We start from the raw sequence: 24122 nt of genomic DNA on the forward strand, positions 1-24122 counted from the left end.
CCTATAACATTTTGCGGTATCCTATATCCTCTGTTTCTGCCCTCTTTACAAACCATACAAACAGAAAAGATGTGCAAAGCTCTGTATGACACATTACATGGGTTTCTCTCTCTCTCTCTCTCTCTCTCTCTCTCTCTCTCTGGTTTTTTTTTAATGGTACCACTTCCTACCCACTCAACTGTGTGCCTCAAACAGTATTTTGAGGGACTTTATCAGGTATTTGGGAAGTTTCTGCACAGGCTATGTCCTGATTTTCAAAGCAAATATGAGGGATTTGTCAGATAAAACACAAGTACTGTGTTTATGTTGTAGATGTGTGCTGTGGATAATTACTAATACCAGACAAGTGCCAGTAATAATCTGTGGATGATGGTCATGACAAAGGTGGCTGTTGTATATCAGCTTCCGCTTACACTGTACCAATGTTCACATCAATGTGTGGGGAAATAAGAGGAGTATTCTGTAAAACACATGATTTACAATGAGTAAAGAAGTAAAGCAATGTTGATGGCTTCCCCTCCACAAAAGCATTAATTTTCTTTTATGCAGCAGAAACAAAGGTACAAAGTTGTGCAGTGATAAGGTGCTGATTGATCCCAAAACACTGAAGAAGAAGCTCAGTAAGATGTCAACAGAACAGGGTGCCTTTGCTGTCCTCAGCAGCCTTCTGCTTTACCTGACAGACCTCATATCCAGCCAGCCACTTTCTCAGAATAAGAAGGCAAAGTGGCTAGAAGGCATAGCAAATAAGGTGAACCGAAGGCATGAACACCAAAGTGTGAACAGCATTCGCCCCACAAAATTCCAGCTTCTGCAGTCGAGGTTCATGAACAACAACCGTGAGCATTACAGAAAGAAGACAAGAGAGGTTGGCAAGCTAATAGTTAAAGATAAGCAGCCTGCCAACCGAAACAGCCTCAACCGCATTGTAAGCAAGCTAGAGAGAGGCTCTTTAACAGAAGAAACCCCCAAAATAACATCCCAGGATAAGGTCAAATGGGTTGGCTCTTGTGGGAAAAATACCGTGAAGAACATTCTGAAGAAATTTTTAGCTGCTGAGGAAAAAGAAATCAAGGAGAATCAGCCAATTCCCCAAAAGAAGGCAACAAACAATAGCCTGCCCAAAATCATCAACAAGAAATCTGTCTTGTCCAAACTGAAAGAGAAGTTTGAACAAACCAATAATATTTGTTCAACTATTGAGGTGAAAGCTTTGCTGCCGTGCAAAGGGGAGAAAAGGAACAAAAAGGTCCCAGAGAAAAAAGCCACTCGCAAAGCAGTCATCAGAGAACTGCAGGCAGACCTGAGAACAGTCACACATTTCAATAGCCTTCGGCCTCAACAGCTGGTAATTACAACTGTCCCCGTACCTCAGTTCTGTGTTGCTACTGACATTAGTCATCCTTGGAGTTGGGCAACAAATGCCAAGTGCACCAGCCAGATTTCTGATCATAACCCTGAAGTGGAAGGAACAAAGGACTCCCAGAACAAATGTGACGTTTGTCCTGATGAAAACAGAAAACCAGTGAGCACAGCAGATGGAGGACAGCGGAGAGGACAATTACAAAATGAGCATCATGAAATGCCCCAAGTTGTGACTAACAAAAAGGATATTGTTGACACAAATATGAGTTCTGTAAACCCAGATACTAATCTGGACAGCTTTTCACCTTCACATGAAACTGAATGCCTTGTAGGCTGCATTACTACTTTATCTAACAATAATTTAGTCCAGAAAGAGAATGTTATACCTCCTCTGGACAATGAATTTTCCAGCTCTGGGAACAAAAATACATCGCAAACTATTAGCAAAGAAAACCTATCTACTGCCTGCCCATCTTCTAGTCCAATTGAAAGACCTAGTGCACACAGTCACCAGGAAACTAAGCGGGGTGAGATTCCTGGCATACCAGAGGACATGTGCAGTCCAAAGGAGACAGAAATAGAATTAACAGAGACGATAAGAGATCCCCCCTTTGCTAGCCAAAAATGTTTCCCTGAACAGAAAGTATTGGAAAATATCCCACCATTTTGCACTCCTGTAGCTCAGGCATCTTGTAATGTATCACCTCCAGTCAATGATGATCTGCAATCTTGTGTTGAGCCAGCAGCTGCTGACAAAATGCCTCCTCTAAAGTCAAGTCAGAAGAATGCACAAGATTTTAAGAACAACATTTCTGATATAGGTCAAAACAAAGGAAAACTGCCTGATAAAGAAGAAGAATTTCCTAAGCCAACCAAAAATGATCATACAAACAAAACAAAACAAGAACAACCAAGGTCAGTGGGAAGCCAAGGCAAGCCATTTGACAGTCAGGCAGAAAGTGACTATTTGCCCCAGAAGTTGCAAAACCATCCAATGCTGATCCAACAAAATAACAAGCATAACTCCAGTCCAAATATATCAAAACAGAGTACAAATCAGGCAAACCAAGCCCCCATACCAATTAACAGTCAGAAAGAGAAAATTAAAAATATAAAAGGAAATGATGTTTCTGATGATTTTGAAAAGTATCGCTTCCCTTTGCCTAGTGATTTAGTGAAATCCAGCTGTGCTACACCAGTAGAAGATATTGGCAAAGCCAAACCATGCTCAGCGAATGAAATGCCAAATTCTGAAAACAATAAGGAGAAAGAAAAGAGTAGCCAGAGTAACTTGAATACCCCTCAAATGCTGTTAGAAGAAATCATCAACAATGAAACACACAAACTTGAGGATAATATGTGGCCTACTTATAAAAAATGTCTTTCACCCTCATTAGACCATTCAGGAAAGCCTGCAAGCAACACTGCAGAAGTCAACGGACGTTGGCGTGGTGTTGGAAACCTCCAAACACCACCATCAGCTGAACTGACAAAGAAGGAAAGCTGCATTAGAGAAGATAAGGTTGCTAGTCCTAATTCTGAGAAACACTGCTTGCCTTCTCCAAATGAGTTGCTAAAGCCCAAGGGTACACCTGGAAGAGACAACAAAACACGTCACAATTTATCATTATGCAATGATTTAATCAAGAATGAAAATACTGCAGAAGAGAAGAATACCATTCAGACTGATAAACACCAACCATCTGCAACGAAGTTTAGAAAGCCAGAAAACAATATTGCAGGAGTGGCTAGTCCCTTAAGCAACATGAAGAAATCCCAGATGCCCTCAGTAAATGAAACTGAGAAGAAAGAAAAAAAGGAAGTGATTCCAGAAGGAAAGCCTGAGAAAAAGAGCTTCCATCCACAGAACGAAATGGTGATGGAAGAATGCCACAGTGCTGCAGGGAAAAGAGAAGCTCAGAAAGCAGCACAATATAGAAGTCCATCATCTGCGGAGAGAAGGGAGCAGGAGGACAAGAAAGCAGGAGAAAAAAATTCTATAGAGGGAGGTAAAAAGATGGTTCAGAGCAAGTTGCCCCAGAAATCAATAAAAAGTAACCCGAAGAAAGATGGTTGTGGTGATACAACAGAAATGAGCATCTGTCCGACACAGCAGCGAGCCCCATCAAAGCGTAACACTAAGAATTCAGGTGTGTTACTTTCCTCAGATGACTCAAAACCCCAAATTCCATCGAGGAATCCAATGAAATGTGAAGGAACTATAGCTGGAGATGAAAACACCGAGAAAGACCAACTACCCTCACTCAAGGAACCAGTAAAACAATATAAAAAGGCTGAGAGAAGTAATGCCCAGGATAACTTTAAGAAGGACAAAATGCCATCATGTGGTGATAAAGTGAAGCCTGAAAGTAAAACAGAGAAGAAGCAAGAGAATAACAGCAATTCTGGAAAGATCCAGTTAACTTCAAAAAGTGGACTTCCAAAGATTAAAAAGAGTACTGCAAGAGAACAGAGCACTTCCTTTGACCTTAAGAAAGATCAAATACCTTCATTAAATGAACTGAAGAATGAGCAAACAAATCCTGCAGTAGGCAAGTCATGGAAAGGAACCTTAAATGACTCTAGAAGGCCAGCAGTTATTCCTAAGGATGAGAACCCTGCTCCATGGAATTCTAAGAACTCCCAGCTACCCTTATCAGATGTGACATTGGACAGACCTCAGAATAATCTCCCATCAGAGAGAGAGCAGCAGCAGCAAAAACAAATATCAAAGGATTACACCAAGCCTAAATCTAGTATAAGAGAAGAAAGGCATACACATCAACATTCTGAGAAGTATCATTTGCCCTCCCCAGATGAAGTGGAAATGCCTGAAAAGAAAGTTGCTGGAAAGAAGGGTTCCTTGAATACCTTTGACAAATGCAAAGTTCCACCTGCAAGTCAGGATAGAACATTACAGAAGAAGAAAACAGAGTATGATACTGATACACGCCCCAAGTTATGCTTATCAGACAAGGCATTTCCTGCAGAACAGAGGGGAAAACAGCATAATTCTGGCAAGTACCAAATACTATCATTAAATAGGTTATCAGGCCCTGAGAGAGGAGAGGCTCAAACATATGAGGCTAGTGAAATAAATGAAAGCAAAGCTAGATTGGTAGGCTTGGAAAAATACATAGCAGAGAGCTACAGTGAACAGCCAAATGTTTCATTTTTTAAGCCAATTGTTATTCGAGCAATTGATACAATTAAGCTTGATAACTAGAACCACTTGGACAACTGAAAATGAGACCTGAATTTATAATCTTTCAGCCATTGTTTCATTGCAGGGCATTAAATGATGGTATGTAAATCAGACTGGAATTGTTGTCTACTGATCGGTTTTGGATTTCACCTGCCATTAAAATTAGTGTCTTCTGAAATCTCAAGTATAATGCATGTTATCAGAGAGTAACAAGTCTATGATTCAAGTATGAGACGTCTTAGATCTAACAGTCAAGGCCTGTGCCAGGGGTCGGTGCCCTTGGGCAGTTGTCGAGGGCCCACTGCTGATCACTGAGACCACCTCTGTGCCCATAGCCTTCATGTGGTAGAGGCAGAGTGACTTTCTCAGGGTGACCCAAGTTAGGCAGTTTGCCGAAGGCCCCCTGGAACCAAGCCAGCTCTGTTAATAACTATGGGAACAATCCGAAGGCCTGATCTAGACCAGTGTCCTCTGTAACAGGGATTCCCAGATGTTGTTGACTACAACTCCCATAATCCCTAGCCAAAGGCCATTGCAGCTGAGGATTATGGGAGCTGTAGTCAACAACATCTGGGAATCCCTGTTACAGGGGACACTGGTCTAGACATGCTGTGGAGTGAAGTGGAATAATGCTGGGGTGGGAGAATGGACTGTACCATCTCAGACTGGAGGGAAGGGTGACATTTTTGAATGATTCCCTCTGTTAAGAACTCTTGGCAAACAGAAAGCCAGCACAGCAGGGAAGGGGCTAGTCTGGATCTTTTCCCTAATGTGCGAGCTTTCTCTTATCAGGAAGCTGTTTGCTGGTGTTTTTTTAACATGGGGGAGCTTCCAAAAATGGTATCATTCACCAATAGTGAGAAGTCATAGAGCTTGTTCTACCACTACAACATTCTGCTGCACGCCCAGATATAGTCAAAAGGAAGCACTTTTAAATATATGGGAAGTTAATCACACTCTTAAGACTGTTACATTAGAATGAACCGCATAGTAATGAACACTAGTTCAGATGGCTTTAAAACAAGGATTAGACCAATGAGTAGAGTTTAGGACTATCAACAGATATTAGTCATTATGGCTAAATGGAACTTCCATGAGCAGAGTTAGTCTGCCTATAAGTACTAGGGAGTTGCATGGAACAGATTTGCATTTTGTCTGAGCTCGGAATGGAACGCAAATTCCCAGAAAGTTCTGTCAGAACAACTAAAATTTCAGCTGCATTGTGCCTGAAATGTCCATCCCTGACAAAAACTGTTGTTGCTAAATGCTGAAGTTAGTGCATAATTTAAGTGACTCTTCTGAGTGTGAACTTTCTCTTTATTTACTCATCTTAATCAAATAGTATTACTTGTCTTCCAGAAAGGGCTTTTTAGAAGGTCACAGTTACACCGCTACTTGAATCCTGCCTGTATATGCATTGTCTACATATGTGCACAGTATCCTTGAGTGGTTTTCAAAAGCAAGAAGTGAACATAATGATGCTACAGATTGTGGAGAAAGTAAAGCAAACTGTAGAAGCTGGAAAAGACTGTAACCTATGGGACAATAGTGGCTCACATATCGCACAAGTGACTGTGCACATTGTAACACACAGTACACACAGTTGTGCATGTGTGCTCTCGTGCACATGCAGTTGCACAACGGTATGGCCACTGGAAATAATGGCTGTGTACAGTTGCATCATTGGAGTTGTGCAATTTTTGCCTGTGCACAAGAGCACACTTGCGCAGCTGCATGCGCATTGCGTTACAACGTGCACATAAGCTTGCATTGTATGTGAGCCAGTGAATACAGCTACAAAATATAAAACAAATCTTTTCATATTGTCACAAAGGGCTCTGATAATATAACTGGGTATTTTACTTTAGAAATGTTTGGTAGTGCAAATAATATGAATCTTATTGTACAGAAATGATATTGTAAAATCCTGAATGAGCATTTGTTATAAAATATATTTTATCACAGATGTGTAAATATTGGGGAAATATTGATAAAATCTCCTTCAAAGGTAACTTGGTGCTTGCCACATGTTCAGTCCTTTCATATTCCTGTACAGATTTGTTATTTCCATTCTAGAACATTAGCTCATGCTGATGATTTTAGTCATAATGATTCAGTTTGTGGTATGCGCAATCGTATCAAATCCCGACATAGTCTGGAATTTGCAGAATGAGAACTGCAGAAACTGAAATACTCATTGCAGATTTGGAACTAAATCAGCAGAATCCAGAATTTCTGGAGTATCGGCAGAATCCAGTTTGGGGATAAAGATTTCTACAGGAGCAGCTCTTGTGTCTTTTCCTCCAGTTTCTTTGGTTAACAAGAAGCGTTTGCCACAAGCACTTCAGCAATGTGAACACATCAGAAGGATGTAAATCTTTGGCAGGATCCAGGGCTTGCTTTAAGGTCAGGACCATAGCAATGGAGTTCTGTACTATAACATTAAACTTGATACAAATAAGCAGCCAGAGTCTTTGAACCGTGCTAAAGAAAGGTGACTTTCAGAATGCAAACCACATGAGTGACTCTTTCTGAAGTTCTTAAGAAATGCATTTTGTCAGACTAGGGAGAAGGGTTATAGAACTGATGTTTACCATGCCTACCTTTGGGGGGGGAAAGGCCAGCCATTTATATGCCCATACTCCCTACCCCTTATGATGGAAACACATCTTGCCTTTTTTGCTCTGTAAGGTATTCTACAAATGAAAAACCTCAGCCACCACCAACACCCCACTGTATTTGTTCTTATTTGGAGGTCACGGAAGCTACAAAGAGCAACAGGGGAGAGGCCATAGCTCAGTGATAAAGCACTTTTTTAAAAAAAATGCAGAAGGTCCCAGATTCAACTCCTGACATTTGCAGTTAAAAGGATCAAGTAGGAGGTGATGGGTAAGTCCTCTAGATCTCGGGAAGCTGTTGCTGATAGAAGCAATTTGGGGCTAGATTGACCAGTGGTTTGACTCATTATAAAGCAGACATGTTCAACAGAACCCAACAGTGGCTGGCTTCGGCTGGACCCATGACTGACATCATGACTAGTAATGCACAGGAGTAAAGAGGGATTATGAGGACACAGCTGGAGCTGGCGTGCAAATTCCCAGTCCCTCTACACGCACACTGTCCGGCAAGCAGCAGAAACATCTCTGCTCTGCCTGTGCCCTGGAAGAGAGGAAACATGTCACTGACCCTCAGCAACGTATTTGCTCTCTTCCAGAGTGTGCGCAGAATGGGCATGTTTCTGCTTGCAGAACAGAGTGCGTGTAGAGAGAGTGGGGGAGTTGCATGCAAACTCCAGTTGTGTTGCTGCAGTTCTTCTTTACACATGCCCTTCAGTAGTCAGGCACTGTCTATATTTTCTCACAAAGGAATGAGTTGAACTAAAAGATCAATGTGGCTATTAGATGTGTTAGGAACACAGGAAGCTGCCATATACTGAATCAGACCATAGGTCCATCTAGCTCAGTATTGCCTATACAGACTGGCAGCAGCTTCTTCAAGGGTGGAGGCAGGAATCTCTAACAGTCCTATCTTGGAGAAGTCAGGGAGGGCACTTGGAACCTAGATGCCCTTCCCAGAGTGGCTCCTTTCCTTAAGGGGAATATCTTACAGTACTCACACATGTAGTCTCCCATTCATATGCAACCAGGCCGGACCCTGCTTAGCTAAGGGGACAAGTCATGCTTGCCACCACAAGACCAGCTCGCCTCTCCTAAAGAGTTTTTGAAGAGTAAGAAAACTTGCATGTTTCCATTTTTGTAATGCCTGCTTTGTCAAGTGTAGGGAAAGTCCAGTCAGAGGCATGTTTAGACATGGGCCACCGGGCAGGGGTCTGTGGCCTCCTGCCTCCTGGGGGCCCCCAAATGCTCAAGGGGGGGGCTTCTCAAAGCCCCAATGCCCCACCACGGCTGCCTGGCCCCTGCTGCGTGCCGCCACAATTTCCTCCACCACCAGGGGAAGCAGAGCAGACCACCCTGTTGGCGGGTGCAGGCGGGCCTCCTTGGCCTGCACGTGTGTGCCGTTGGAGTATGGAGTGTCAAATCCTGTGACATGCAACACGGGGAGGAATAAAAAAGTAAGGGGGGGACTCGCAGCGGGGCGGGGGGCTCTGAAGTCCTTTAGCCTCAGGTCTGGGTGCCAAAAATACCTAGGTATACCTCTGGCTCCAGTGTATCTTTTTGCCACATTTACTTTATTGCATAATCCTAACCACGTTTACTGAGAAATATATTGCACTGATATCTATGGAACTTCCAGATAAGTCAGTCTGAGGCTGCAATGCTCAGCATGCTAGGAAACAAGGCTCATCAAACTCAGTGGGACTTGGATCCCAGTACACAAGTTTTGCACTAGGGTGTTAGGTAGAGCTCTCATCAGCAGTCTGACACATTTACTACTACGACCACCACTACCACTGCTGCTGCTGCTGCTGCTACTACTACTACTACTACTTCTTAATTGTTATTCACCATTACTAGTGTGTTAAGGCAGCCACTTTCATCCATTGCTTCTCAGGTAAAGGTTAGGGACATAGGAAGCTGCCATACACAGTCAGACTATGGTCCATCAAGCTCAGTATTGTCTACGCTGACTGGCAGTGGCTTCTCCAAAATTGCAGGCAGGAGTCTCTCTCAGCCCTACCTTGAAGATGCCAGGGAGGGGACTTGGAAATTGAGATGGTAATCCCAGAGCAGTCTCATCCCCTAAACAGAATCTCTTACCGTGCTTGCACATGTAGTCTCCCATTCAAATGCAACCCAGGGTGGACCCTGCTTAGCAAAGGAGACAATTCATGCTTGCTTCCACAAGACCAGCTCTCCTCCCTGAACTATGCCAGCTTGAATCTAAATATATCAAAGGCACTTCTGCTCATGCACAGAGGATCTCAAATTTAGGCCCTCCCTTCTCGCTTGCTGCTGCAGCCCTCTGTGCCACATGACATGTTACTCAGGTCCCAACCCTCAAGAGCCTTTCAGAGGCACAGAGAACTGCAGTGGTAAGCACGGGGCTGGAAAGTCTCATTCCATGAACAGCACCTGCTTATTGAAGTTAGGATCCAAGTCCCTGTTTAAAGGCACCGTGTTCTGTTACGAGTATGATGCTGTCGGAAGTGATCATATTAGAATTGCCTTAGACATCTCTATGTTGGCAGTTCGTAACAATGTTTATAGCTCTTTCTTATGTAGATACCTATACACATATGAGTCATGTTTGAACATGACTGCCCCTCATTATCAGGCATTATCAGGCAGAAAGGTTTTCAGCAGGCTCTACATGATGGGGGTAGGGGAGAAGCTTTATTGTTTGAAGTCCCACTGTGAGCAGGAGGCGGATTGAACACCCAGTGGAGCTTACTGGGGATGTGCATGAAACAGATTTTGCTCCCCCCGCTGCCCCGAGCTCAAAACAAAATGCAGATGGCTGGAACGTTTGTCGAAGCAGCAGTTGACCCAGTTGGGCCTGTGTCTTGCTTTGGTGTGGTGGAAAGGCAGGCAGCTTGGCTCTGTTGGGTTCTGTGGGCCTTGGTTTGGACGTGCAAATAATGCCTTGACTTAGACTTGTAGCAAATAAAACTGTGTTTTCTGCATATATATTTATTTAACAGATTTCTAATCTGCCTCTCCATCATTTTGGTCTTCAAAGTTGCTGGATGTCGTGTATACCTCTGTTTATAATGTTGGCCTTCTCATATCACTACACCGAGTGATTCTAGTGGTAAATTCCAACTAAAATAAAGAGAGGGCGGGAAGGTTCTGTTACACGCTATATGCTAATCTGAATTTGATATAAATTAGAAGATTCCCTCAAATTGGTTTTATATTTGTTAAGACCATTAATGCATTGGCATGTTTCAGTTATGCCAAAAGGTGTTCTGCATCATATGTAACATTTAACAATTCACAAGCATGGGCTTCAGATGGCTTTTACCATATAGTAATGTGGAATGGGCTATGTTGAGAAAGAGTAAGAAATCTGTTTCAGATAAAATATCCAGCAAGGTATAGCTCAGAGAACACATCTTCGAAGAATTAGGGAACAGTTTAGTGATTACTGTCAGATCACAGTGGCTGGCATCCTGACCAACAAAGCGTGCATGTAAGGAGGCTCTGTGGAGATGCACCAAGAATCCATGAGCAACTTCTCCAGTCCTCCTACATGCACACAGCTGAACCAGCATTAAGACTCCTGAATGCTGCTCGTGCTCTGGAAGCACTCTGCAAGACTGAAAACTTGTAGTGATGATCTTGCAGAGCACTTCTGGACCAGAAGTGCTCAGAAGTCTTAGCCCTCTGTTGCAATTGTGTACATGCTTAGGGCGACTGGGGGAACTGTGTGCAGGATTTCAGTGTATCCCCACAGAATCTCCTTACATGTGTGCTTAATTTGTCAGGATATCAGCCCGTGAGAACAACTCATTGAATTTAAGCAGAGGCGTAACTAGGGAAAACGGCGCCCAGGGCAAGCACTGAAATTGCGCCCCCACCCCCCCACCCCACCCCTAACATACATCTGACTGACACACATGTTTCAGAAAACTTTTATTTTAAAAATTTAAAAAATTACAAAAATTACCAAAAATTTCAAAATGCACTACATACTTAGGTTTTTCCTCACAACAACCCTGTGAAGTTGGCTTGTATCTCAAACATCAGAATTATGATGCAATGATGATTATTATGATTATGATGCCCCTCCCTCACGCCCTGGTTCTGTTCCTGACTTTCCCTTGTGAGTGACTGTATTTTAACAAAACAAAAACCAAGGACTCCAAAGTAATTTGAGGGACTAGGGTGATAGTGCTAAAGACTCCTTATTCTCCCGCTGATAAAGAAAGACTCCCCTTTTCCAAAACCGCACGCTATTTACACCAGAAAAGGTTTCAAATGGAGGGGGAAGCATTTATGCATTTATGCTTTGTTTTATGTTACGATTTCAAAGTTAGAAAAACTATAAAAGGGCCATTTTAGAGAAGATATGCACTGCCTTAGTTGCAAATCCTGCTTTTTTGAGATTCCCTGCAATTGAATAAAGCGATAATATACACCTTTGCTATTTAAATTGGTTGGAGAGTATTTATGACAATAAAAAATGAAATGGCATTTCAGATGCAACATTGGTTGCCTAAGACCACTCAGATTTAACTAATCTTCATCACATTGACAAAAAGAGCAATTAAAATTAAAATCCATGACTAAAACCAAACCACTTTGGGGTTGTTTTTAATGAAAGGTGGTATATAAATTTAACAATAAATGTTTAGAAGTATATACTTTCACCCCCTGCCCAACCTACAATTAATTCCAGCTTATTTTCAAAGGGCTTCTAGTTTTATTTACAAATTGCTTGGCAGCACCAATGTTTAAGTAATCGCTGATTGCTCCTAATGATAGTTTTACTTATTGTTAAATTTATATACCACCTTTCATTAAAACATTCTCTGTTCATCTGATTTCCAGTCTGGTTAATTAAATCGGTGGAGGTTTATACTTTCCTGATGGGCTGAAACAGCTAATCCATTTTGATGATGACATATAATTAAATTAGCTTGCATTACATAGTGAAAAAGTCCAGGAAGGGAGAGATGGGGGGATGTGGAACCCAAGGTTCCACATCCCCCCATCTCCCCCTCCCTGAACCTTTTCAGTTAAAACGTGGTTAGATTATAGGGGAGGAAGGACTTGAATGAGCAAAAAGGGGAACTGGTTCGGGCGTTCAGGAAGTTGTTCAGAAGAGGGAGTTGTTCAGGAAGTTTGCTCTGGTGCGTGTCCTCCTCTCGACGCATGCGCAACTGGTGGCGGGGCGGCAGGGTGTGCCGGGGAGTGAGAGTCAGAGACTTGGACTACGAAGACGCCACGGTGCCCAGTGCTGGATGAGCAATGCCAATGGGAGGTGCGCCGGGACTGGGGGAGGGGGACTGCTCTGCAAAAATAATTTTTTAAAAAAATAATAATAATAAAATATTTTTCCGGCAAATCGGCGGGGGCACTTTTTGGCGCCCCCTGCCAAGTGGCGCCCAGGGCACGTGCTCCCCTGCCCCCCCTATAGTTATGCCTATGAATTTAAGTATGATTGAATCAGCTTGGCTTGGGCCTATTAAATACAAAAGTAAGACACATGAGTAGGACAGAGGATGAAGCATAACAAGGGGTACCATTTCTTATGATGGAGTCCAGCAGTTTTCCAGTATTGCTTAGATATTTTGATGTTCTCCATGTACTCTTCTGTAGTAGTGTTAGTTGAGGTGACTCTTTCCTTTCAGTCACTTTGATTAAACAGTATTTTCTCTAAACTCACTTTACTAATTAAATAACAAAGAAACTTGTGACATATTAAAAAAGAAAGAAAATTATTTGCTGTTTCTGCTGCTACAAGTGAACATGATGATTCTTCTGAAAGTTGTTACTAATTAAATGTTTATCCAAAACAATCTTTACACAAGGTCCTACTTCTACAAAATTGACAGTCCTACTTCTACAGAATAGACACTTCCACCTTCCTTTTCCAGAGGAAAATGTCCTCCTGATGTAGAAAATCAATTAAAATTGTGTATGTTTAGAGGGCTGAGAACAGTGATTCCCAAGCATCGTCCAGCTACAGAGATTCCCCCCTTCTGAATTAAAGTGGAAACACTCAAACCTTACAGGACAAAAGATTAACTTCAGCAGTGTGGGGGGGAAAACATAACTGCATTCAGAGGTGTCTGAGCCCCATGTTTCTGCAGGCTTCTCTTCTTTACCCACTGAGAGTAGGTAATTCTGCCATGTGTTTCATGCAGGTGCCCATGGGCATCCTCTTTAGAAGGCTGGTAATTCTGCTGCATCTCTGTTTTGGGAAAGATTGAGTTAGCTAAACACACCTGGTACAGAAATGTGACCTGTCCTTTGCCAGGGAGGCAAAATCACAAGGAGGCAAGGACAACATATTTAATCCTTTAGAGAGCAGACAGCCTCCAGGTGGGTGGTTGACCTCACAAGATCTTTTACTTATTTAGCCAATTCATTTCTTGACGCACACTAGCCATTCTCTCATGGCACAGTTTGGGATTGAATGAGCCCATTGCTTTCCGGGGTCATGCAGAGCCTTATGTACCACATTCTTTTGAATTTGCAAGATTCTGCATTCACTTTTGAAGTTTGTTTTGCCCCACATGATGAGATCGGGGCCTCTTCATGGCTTTGTATTGCTTGATCAAAGGGAGAAAGAGCAGTTACATATATGACAACTTGGCCAGACAGACCAGAGAGATACCAAAGATGTGACATAGAACATGTTGTTCCTAGTACATCAAAGAAGGCGTCAGTTTTACATTCTTTTTTGAAGTCATTGGATTAGCAGGCCTTCCTGGGATCAGGAGGAAAAGGCAGCTCCCCCAGACACATCTCATAAACACAGGCTTAATTTAAGTTAAGACTCATCAGGAAAGCCTTAGGACTTAAGTGTAGTGCCAAGATGCAGCCATGGAACATACATAGCAGGATATTGATGCATTTGGTTTTCTTCAGTTGAAGGACAATTTCCCATCTAGGGTTTTATGGATAGAAGTTCTTTGTCTTGAATTCAATAGCACCTTATAAAAAGTGGGTGGCATACCCTCCAATGCACTTCAGGTGACCCACACGTGATTCTTTTTCAGGAGTACCAATCTCTGTAGCTAGCTCACTGGATTTACACACTACTACTACACATCATGAAGTGGGCTGTACACACACACACAAATGTGTGTGTGCACACACTCCATACAAAAATAAAACCAAGACAGGCCCTGCTGTTGTCTACAGTCTACAAATGAAAGACAAGAAGCATTATGGAAAGTAAAGCAAGAAAAACGGGAGGAGGTTCAATCACGATAATCCAAGGAGGAGCTTGAATGTGAAAACAGAGGGAAAGAGTTGAAGGTTAGGGAGAAGGACATTCCACCAATACATTCCACTTTGCATGCATACGCTGTACGCAGATGATTGTAAATGCACTGAACCTAATATGTGAATAGGACTACTGTGTTGTCAATGGGACTTAACAGCAATTAACTAGCTGGATCATGCCCTGTGTTTTTTGGTCTGATGAATACGTAGTTTGTCTGTATTTGATAATATGCCATCAGTAAAATGTAGCTAGGTATTATTACTCAAAGCACAGTAAAAATAATGCATTTTTGCTAAAATAAATGTTGATGAGAGAAACAAGGATAATATCCTTAATATCAAGCACAGGATTACATTTCTGACAATGATTGTTCCACTTTGCATGTTGTTGCTAGCACTGCTCTTCTGCGGGCTCCCAGAAGCTTCTCTGTTTATGCTTGAGACCACAGGCTTGTGGATTCACACTCTTGTCATGCTCAGGAGTCTCACGAAATAATGAGCCCTCTGTTGGCATATGGGGATCAGCCACTTAGCAGGCAGTGGGACAGTTACCCCCAGATTTAGCTGCTGCCAAAACCAAATTGAAAGGGAACTAGCCTCATGTCTTCCCTATGCTGGGATACCTAAGTAGTCTCTAGAGTTAACTTGCAAAAGTTAACTCTCTGTCCAAGGTCTCTCTCTGCATGGAGATTGACCCCCCCCTTTGGCCTATCTCCCCTCCATAGATGCCTCAAATGAGCTAAAAACCTATTACCTCAGCAGGGAAGTCAGACAAGGCTCTGCAATGCAAACTCCCTCCCTATCAGAAGAAAGCCAAAGCGGACGATAGAAACTCAGAGATTTACCCAGAGATTAAAATACTGATTTGTTGACTAGGTTCTTCTGACCTAAAAGATACTGAGTTTGCATGTCCATTCACTCCATTTACATAACAAGTAGGGTACGCTTGACCCATTCAAACATTTTGTTGTAGTGCAGCACAGCAAACAATGGAACCTTTTGAGATTCTGTGGAACTACCCTATTAAAGAAAGAAGAAGAACTGGAATGTTGCCCCAGGACACAATGTGGGCTTCAGTTGCCTCTGGTTCCTTGAGCCAGTGTGCTCCCCTGCATGCTCCACTTAGCCTCCCGGGTACTCCTTGGTGTGCTCCATTTGGATTCCAGTGCAAGTTACCCACACCTTGGATGCTAGACCTGATACCCGCCATTACACTTCACTGTGTCTTACTCTGCATGCCAAGAACACTTCCAGCCTCCAGATCAGTCCTCTTTCCTGGACCGATCTGCCCAACCAGCCTTGCTGCCACTAGAAGTTGGCTACTTGAGAACATACACTTTGGGGATCTAGCTTTGCTATCTACCCCCTTGGCTCCTTGCTGCTGTCCGCTGCTTCCCAATCCATCCCTGAGGAAAGAGGTCCTTCGGTTGTGTCTGAGCCACAAGGATCATATCACGCTAAAGGCTGTATCATCATCCCTGTGTGCCCCTCTGGGCTTCCTATCCCTGCTCTCTTCAATCCCCAAACCTGTTTCTCTCCAGCCTCCTATGTTCCTCCTTTCTCTAGTCAGCCTGGAAGTTATTCTAATTTGGACACTAAGCGAAATTTCTTCTTAGCAGTTATATGGTTAATCTTATAATGTATTTTTAGTACTCATATAGCCTTAACTGACTCTCTTACTCCATTGTACCCCTTACCCTCAAATAAAACCTTCTTTGTTTTTGAACTTCAGCAATCTCTCTCTCAGTCCATTTTCTTGCCACCCAATTATTCTGATGTGGAACTGCTCCACTCTGAGCTAATTTCCCCACACAAAGCCCAAACACAATATTGGGGTGTTTACCAATCACCCCCGGGGCAGTTCCATTAACAATGTCCATGATTTGCAAGCCACCAAGGTACGGGCAAACAGGGGTGCCAACAGAATGTTCTGGGCCCAGTACAGAAGCTTTTATTTCAAATTCGTATTTATTCCCCTGCTACTGGAGACTGTTAGGGCAGCTCGTGGGTGGGTAGAATAACAACAGACAGATGGGCCATACCTGGATTCTATGCATGTCATCCTTTTTAACGGGTATTGGATTTAAGATAGAGCCCAAAGATTTTCCATGTTAAAGATTTTCCATGCTGTTGCCTATCTTTAAACAGTGTGTAGGAAAGGAGTGGCTAGGAATGAGTGTGGGGTGAGAAGAGGGAGGACATTCAGTCCATCCCATACACTCCTGCAAAGACATCCAAGGGATGAATCTGGCCCATGCAACCTTTTGCAAGAAGCATGGGGAGAGGATGGAGGTTGCCAGCTATCTCCTGTCCTGGGCCCAGTCACCTTGCAAAACTTTGCAAGGTTCAGATCAGGAGCCATTGAACCAACCTTTGCAAACCACCAGGAGAGTGGGTAAGGATGGGTGGCAACCAGGAGCCTCCCTCAGCTTCCCCTTGCAAAGGGTGGGTTGAGAGTGATCGGCCCCATACAGGGCTTTGAAAGGGTGCCCCAGGATGGACAAGAAGGCTCTTCTCTTCAACCTGTGCTCCTTTAAATGTTGTAGGGGTGTGGCAAGACCTCCCAAGTGTGCGTGCCCCGGCATCTGAGGTCAGATGCAAGGAACGGGGCAACCAACATCTCCTCCCGCTGCCGCCCTTGCCCCACCGCTTCTTATCTTTGCTCCTGTGCAGCAGCGGTGGGAGCTGTGGCTGGGCCAGGCCTGGCCTCTCTGGCTGCCCTGTGTGCCGCTTTCTCTCTCCCTGGCCAGCCAGCCGAACTGGATGGCACATACCTGAGACCTCATGGGCATGTGACTTCCATAGTTGACTGCACAGGCATGCAGTTCGGTCAGCCGGCTGGTGAGAAAGCAAGAGGCACACAGGCTGGTTGGAGAAGCCCGGCCCAGCCCAGCCACAGTGCCTGCTGCCATGGCACGGGGGCAAAGATTAGAAGTGGTGGCAGGGCAAGGGAAGGGGCATCAGGCAAGGGCGGCGATGGGGCAGGGGCAGCGAGGCGGCCTGCTTGGGGGCCCCTTGGGATCCCCCTGACCATCTGGGCCCAGGGACATTTGTCCCTGCTTGTCCAACGGATGCTACGCCCATGTGCAGTAGGGACAAGGCTGGCCCTAGCTCTGGTAAGGAGAGCGGGAGCCAGGGAGTGGTGGCATTTGGCACCTTAATTCAATCCTTGTCAATATCCTGGATTGCCCGTGGAGATTAGAGAAGCTTATATTCTAGGAAGATGAGACTCACTATCGCACAAGGTTTATGACTACATCACATTTTTATGCCATTTGCTCCAAGCAAATTAGTTCCAGGTTAGCTGCAGGGGCGTATCTCTTCTCCCATACTACTCTAAATAAATATAGGCTGCAGTTATCAGAGGCAGATAGTTAAACATTTTATGTTTAAATGTAAGTAGGAGGAGGTAAACAGGGAACAAGTTGCTTTTCAGACCTTCACAGAACAGACTGCAGGCAGGCAGCAGAGAAGTGAAATTGCAAGATAGGGACATATTCACTTCCAACACTATTATTTTTATTGGCAGACATACTCCGCAGCAGGGGCATAGGCTTCTCAATTTCCCGGATGGGGGGGGTGCAGAAGGCACATGGGAGGAGAGCTGGTCTTTTGGTAGAAAGCATGAATTCTCCTCTTTGCTAATAGGGTCCACCCTGGTTTGCATTTGAATGGGAGACTACATGTGAGCACTGCAAGATATTCCCCTAGGGATGGGATCACTCTGAGCAGAGCAACTGCATGTATAGAACACCACTAGCTTTTCTTCTTGTTATACTACTTGTAATCAGAGAATTATAGAGTGAAATGCCCCTAAGTGGCAGCCAAGTCTTCTAGGAACTTGCTGAGCTGCTACATAGACAACACAGAACTGATTGTGTTGTTCAACTGACTGATAAACTTGAGCTTGAGAGCTTGCTGATGCTATCTGGCAGCTGCGGGGGGATTGCCTCCCCCAGGAAGGCTTGAGCCCCACCATCCCCACCTAGCAGCCCAGTGGGGACATTGCCCCCTCTGGGAAATCCCAGAGGGGGCTTGAGCCCTGCTGCCCCCACGAAGTTTACGTCCCTGCTCCACAGTGTAGTATGGGCAGTTCTGAGCCAGTTGTGTTGCTGCAGGTGCTTAAGGAACCCCTAACAGTTTTGCACTTTTGCACAGGAGTGAAAATACTTAAAGTAGTGTGTCTGCACTCCAGGAGTACTACTTACATTGTTTCCCAGAGTGTTGTGCTAGTTTAAGTATTTGCACTCTTGCACAAAAGTGCAAGTGTATTGGCAGTTCCTTAGATGCCTGCAGCACTGTGGGTAGACCCAAACTTCCCGTGTTATGCTGCAGAACATGTCAGCCACCTTTATCATCAATCATCATCATCATCATCATCATCATCATCATCATCATCAATAATTCCCTAAGGTGTACCCATGGCTAACCCTGTATATGGCAGCTCTCACGAGAGTTCGCGAGCAGAAGCACCATGGTGATTGGGCGGTGGAGATTCCATATGCAGATAGGGAAGAGGAGGAGCCTGTGAGAGCAGAAGCACCATGGTGTTTGGGCAGTGGGGATTCCATGTGCAGATAGGGAGGAGGCGGCAGTTGGAATGCAACTGTTACTGGTCGGAAGATGTTCTTGATTGTAGAGGAGAAGATTCTCTCTCTCTCTCTCTCTCTCTCTCTCTCTCTCTCTCTCTCTCTCTCTCTCTCTCTCTCTCTCTCTCTCCATATAGATAGATAGATAGATAGATAGATAGATAGATAGATAGATAGATAGATAGATAGTGGGCAGGGGTCTGTGAAGAGAGGGGTCATGAGGGAGGAAAGAGCCCCTTCAGGAGAAGGAGTCTGCCGTTGTGTGAATTAGATGAGGAAACAAGATGAACAAGATTTGTTAACTCAGGGAGAGAGGGAGAGAGAGAGAGAAGAAGGGAGGGAAGAAAGACAGAGGGGAAGAGCCAGTGGAAGAGAGGGGGGGGGGGAGGAGAAGAGAGAAAGAAGGAAGGGTGAGGGACGGGTCCAAGCCTATTAATGGCCTGAGGGGAATGAGCAGCCATGGTGCATGGCACTATTGGCAGCAAAGAAGGGCCCAGTCAACCACTGCTGCTGTTTGGGGCAGGCAGGCAAGGGATGGGCCCAGGCCTATCAGCGGCCTGAAGGGAATGAGCAGCCATGGTGGTGGTGGCAGTGAGGAAGGGCCCAGTTAACTGCTGCTGCTGCTCCTGTGGGGTGGAGCAGGAGTGGGGCTCGGGTGAGGGTGGGGAGGTCTCTGGGGATAAGGGGCTGCAGATTGGCCAATAGGTGTCAGCAACGCTGCAGCCACGACCAAGGGGGGTGAGGAGGCTGGAGTAAAAGGATGGAGGAGTGACCAAAAGGGGTGAGGGGGATGGAAGCAACAGGATGGAGGAGGAGGAGCAGGAGTGCGGATCAGGTGAGGGTGGAGAGATCTCTGAGGTGAGGGGGGGACTGTGGCAAGAGGTGAAGGGAGCAATCAAGTACTAGCATGCAGATGCTCTGTGCGGGTTAAGCTAGTTATTATTGAATTTATTTGTCAAATAAATAATATAAATAGATTAATAATACAGATACAAAATATGTCAAAAACCAATTTCTCATTCTCATTGACATTTATTTCAACCACAAAAACAGTTCTCAAAGTTGTTTACATAGCAAAAGGAATGAGAAGCTGGTTCCCTGGCCATCCCAAAAGTGATCACAATCTAAGAATAAAACACACTGGAGACACCAGCAACAGTCACCAGAAAGATGCTATGCTGGCCTGGGTTGAATGGGGACTGTGGCAGATGTATAGACACAACACACATTGAGTCTGATGACACCTTAAAAATGAACAGATTTGTTTTGTTTTTTAGATATTTTAATCCAAGTCTCTCATTTCAAGGATAAGGTGCTATATACACCCCACTGATTCCTGCATGTCAGTTACCTTGTCTGTTTACAGCTTCAACCTTTTACATTTATGTTTGGAAACTGTAGCACATACCAGTGGATATTATTAGTAGGCATTCCCTTTTTCGCTACTTACTGGAACTCTCAGTCACAGAGGGAATGCTCCCCCTTGTGGTTTAATTTATATGGCAAAATGGAAATGAACAGTGTAATTTGCAACAGGTTTAGGATAACAACTCTATATTTGCTGCAATGGCAGCTTCATTGCCAAATGGGGGATTTTTGGTGGAGAAATGGTATGGGCCAAAAAGCTAAAGACCCATTCTCCCTGCAGTGTGGTCAGTGACCACCAATACTTTAAAGGAAAAACATAGACACACACAGGAGACAACCGTGTGTTTAAGTCTTCATCTAGATTAGTCCCAATAAATCTCAGGGATACATGTTTTTAACCTTGTAGTTGTTAACCACCTTTAGCTTCTTGTAAGGAATGGTGACTTATACATTTTAAATGTGTAAGAGAATAAATGCCTTCTCTTTTGCTTGTGTGCATAGCCATGCTTATAATAAGTAATGCTTCTTATTGGAGCTTTCAGTGTGTAGAAGCACTGATTGTCAATCTCTTTGTACTAAGGCCTATTTCTCACTGAGGTGGGAAACCCATGTCAGGGCTGTACCATTTCAGGCTGCAGGTGGGACTCACATGATGGAATGTTCCTCTACACCTACACACCTACACACACACACACACACACATATCTCTAGATATCATGCTAGATGTCAAATTAGATATAGGCTAGAATCCTTTTCCTTGAGCGGGGGTCTCTCATCTGGTTAGCCCCACGGTTTCAATTTATTTTCCTTTTTCCAGCAAGCTCTCCCTTCTCCCTGCTGCCCTCTGAAGACCTTGTTTGGAGGGCAGAAACCCTTGGGAGCAGGCAGTCCTTCAGGTATCCAGGGCCCAAACCTATAAGAGCTTTAAGGTAATAACCAGCACCTTGAATTGGGTCCACAAACAAGTTGGCAGCCATTGCAGCTCTTTCAAAATAGGTGTAATATGGTCTGAGCGAGCAGTTCCAGAGAGAACTCTGTCTCTGGCAGCTGCATTCTGCACTGACATTTCTGAATATTCTTCAAGGGCAGCCCCATGTAAAGCACACTGCAGTAATCCAGCCACCACGTGACTAAGGCACCTCTGTTAACCGAGCACACCCCTGTTAACTAAGCAAAGAGGCACCTTTTAAAGTGGTGATGCTCTTTATTTAGCAGGCGGAGAGCAACTGGCCCTATCCAGCCCCAGCACAGCATCCCTCCAGTGGCTGTTGCTGGTGTCTATCTTGTGTTTCTTTTTAGATTGTGAGCCCTTTGGGGACAGGGGACCATCTTATTTATGTATTATTTATTTTTCTTTGTAAACTGCTTTGAGAACTTTAGTTGAAGAGCAATATATAAATATTCATAGTAGTAGTAGTAGTAAGGCATGGGTAACCTTAGTAATCATGCATCATAACAGTTAAATTGTTTTGAGAAAGGGTAGCACATGTCATTTATAAAACAGGCAGTTGTGAAGTCCCTACAGACCCCACACCCACCCCACTGTTGTATTTTTTGGTTCCATGAATGATCATGCAGTTCTCCTCTGCTAGGTATCATGCTTGATGCTTTCCAGGTCCTCCTGGCTTCCTGCTTCCTTATCTGTCCATCTTCCCTTGTCCCTCATTTCCTAAGCCAATAGCTTTCATAGTCCAGTTTGTTTGCTTGTTTGTCTGTCGTATCTCTATACCACCAGATATAGAAATTTCCAGGCAATGTACAAATTGAAACATGTTTAAATGAGCCCCTGGTGGTGCAGTGGTAAAACTGCCACCCTGTAACCAGAAAGGTTACAAGTTCGATCCTGACCAAGGGGCTCAAGGTTGACTCAGCCTTCCATCCTTCCGAGGTCGGTAAAATGAGTACCCAGAATGTTGGGGGCAATATGCTAAATCATTGTAAACCGCTTAGAGAGCTCTGGCTATAGAGCGGTATATAAATGTAAGTGCTATTGCTATTGCTATTTATAATTAATCCTTGAAAACGGGCCCGTGGGGATGCATCCCGGCACCCAGCGGATTGGCTGGGCAGCAGAGGCGCCGGATTGGCTGGGCGGCAGGAGCTTACACGCGGCAGGAAGCCATTGAGCTGCTGCCGAGGGAGATGGCTGCGGCCACAGCGAGGAGACGGTGGTGGCCCCAGCTGTGGTGAGACGGTGGCCTGCATGGCCACTGGGGTCAGGAGGTGGCTGGGCCGCCAGGAAGAGGAGGCAGCGGCTGGAGGGGATGGAGAAACCGGCAGGAGGCAGGAGAAATCACAGGAGGGGGTGGGGGAGAGAAGCGGGCCGGGCAGGCATCAGAGACACCCACCAGAAGACAGAGTCAGGGAGAAGGGGTTGAAGGGGGGGGGGGAGAGTCGAACTAGGGGCGTAGACGCTGTGCGCCTGGTCAGCTAGTAATATGAAAACAATATAAAACACTTAAAAATTTGTACAGCAGATAAATACAATCACAGTAAGTAAAAATATATTAAAATCTAAATGTTAGTTAAAAGCCTGGGGAAACAGGTACCTCTTGAGGTTCTTCCTAAAAGTAGGAGATGCTTTTATTTGAACAGGGAGTGTATTCCAGAGCCCTGGGGCAGCCACTGAAAAGGCATGGTCCTGAATCGCCACCAAACGAGCTGGTGGCAACCGTAACCAGACCTCTCCAGGGCGCTTTCCAGACTAGCTGCTCAACAGCAGCAAAATGCCTCCATTCCGGCAAGTTACATTAAAAACGTAAACAGCAGGGGGAGCAGTCTCGCAAGAACGAATGACCAGAAAAAGCAGCAACTTTCTTATGCCGGATATACGATGTCCTAGATCCATATCGCAGCGATTAAATTCAAAACAAGGCATTGGAAATGTGAACGGCACCCTGCTGTCCGCGCAAGGACTGCAGTGTCACAACACAGGAAGTGTGGAAGCACATTTCCAAGATACGACATGATCCCGTTGCAGGGTCTAATCTGGAAAATGCCCAGATGAACTTAATAGGCAACAGGTTCATGACAGGGAAGACGCTCTGTTAAGTACCCTGGACCCAAACGTTAATGGCTTTATAGGTAATAACCAGCACTTTGTATTTTGTTTGAAAACATATCGGCAGCCAGTGCAATTCTTTCAGAATCTGTGTTATATGGTCCCTTCGAGTTGATCCAGAGACCAATCTGGCTGCCACATTCTGTACCAATTGTAGTTTCCAAACTACATACAAAGGCAGTCCCACAGAGAGTACATTGCAGTGGTCAAGCCTAGAGGTTACCAGCATATGTACCACTGTTTTAAGATTGTTTACCTCCAGAAATGGACGTATCTGGCATATCAGCTGAAGGTGATAAAAAGCACTCCTGGCCACTGCCTCAACCTGAGAGACCAGGGAGAGTTTTGGATCCAGGAGAGTTCTATGTACATACAAAACTATGTACCTCATCTTTCAGGGGGACTGTAACCCCATCCAGAACAGGCGGATCTGTCCCAACCCCCTATAGACAGTACCTCCATCTTGTTTGAATTGAACTTCAGCTTGTTATCCCTCATCCAACCCATTATCACCTCCAGGCAGGCATGTGTGTGTGTGTGGGGGGGGTGTCATCCTGATCCCAGTTACTTATGAAGTTGGTATGGAGAAATAGATCTGGGTGTCATCAGCATATTGGTAACACCCTAGGCTATACCTCCTGATGATCTCTCCCAGTGGTTTCATGTAGATGTTA

The 24122-nt window shown here is 44.5% G+C and overlaps 1 protein-coding gene across 2 annotated transcripts in view; it reads left to right on the forward strand.

Moving 5' to 3' along the window:
* The window catches only part of ADPRHL1 (ADP-ribosylhydrolase like 1), a 71411-nt gene that overhangs the window by 47194 nt on the left and 95 nt on the right, over nt 1-24122 (forward strand). Inside the window, exon 8 of one of the 2 annotated variants that reach the window (XM_053308180.1) lies at nt 550-10169. The exons of the other annotated variant lie outside the window; for it this stretch is intronic. Coding sequence (XP_053164155.1) covers nt 550-4591 — 4042 coding nt within the window. The 3' untranslated portion in view covers nt 4592-10169. Of the gene's footprint in view, nt 1-549; nt 10170-24122 lie in introns of those variants that run through there. 2 annotated transcript variants of the gene reach the window in all.

Source organism: Hemicordylus capensis, chromosome 3 (genome assembly GCF_027244095.1).
Source record: "Hemicordylus capensis ecotype Gifberg chromosome 3, rHemCap1.1.pri, whole genome shotgun sequence".
Lineage (NCBI taxonomy): Eukaryota > Metazoa > Chordata > Lepidosauria > Squamata > Cordylidae > Hemicordylus > Hemicordylus capensis.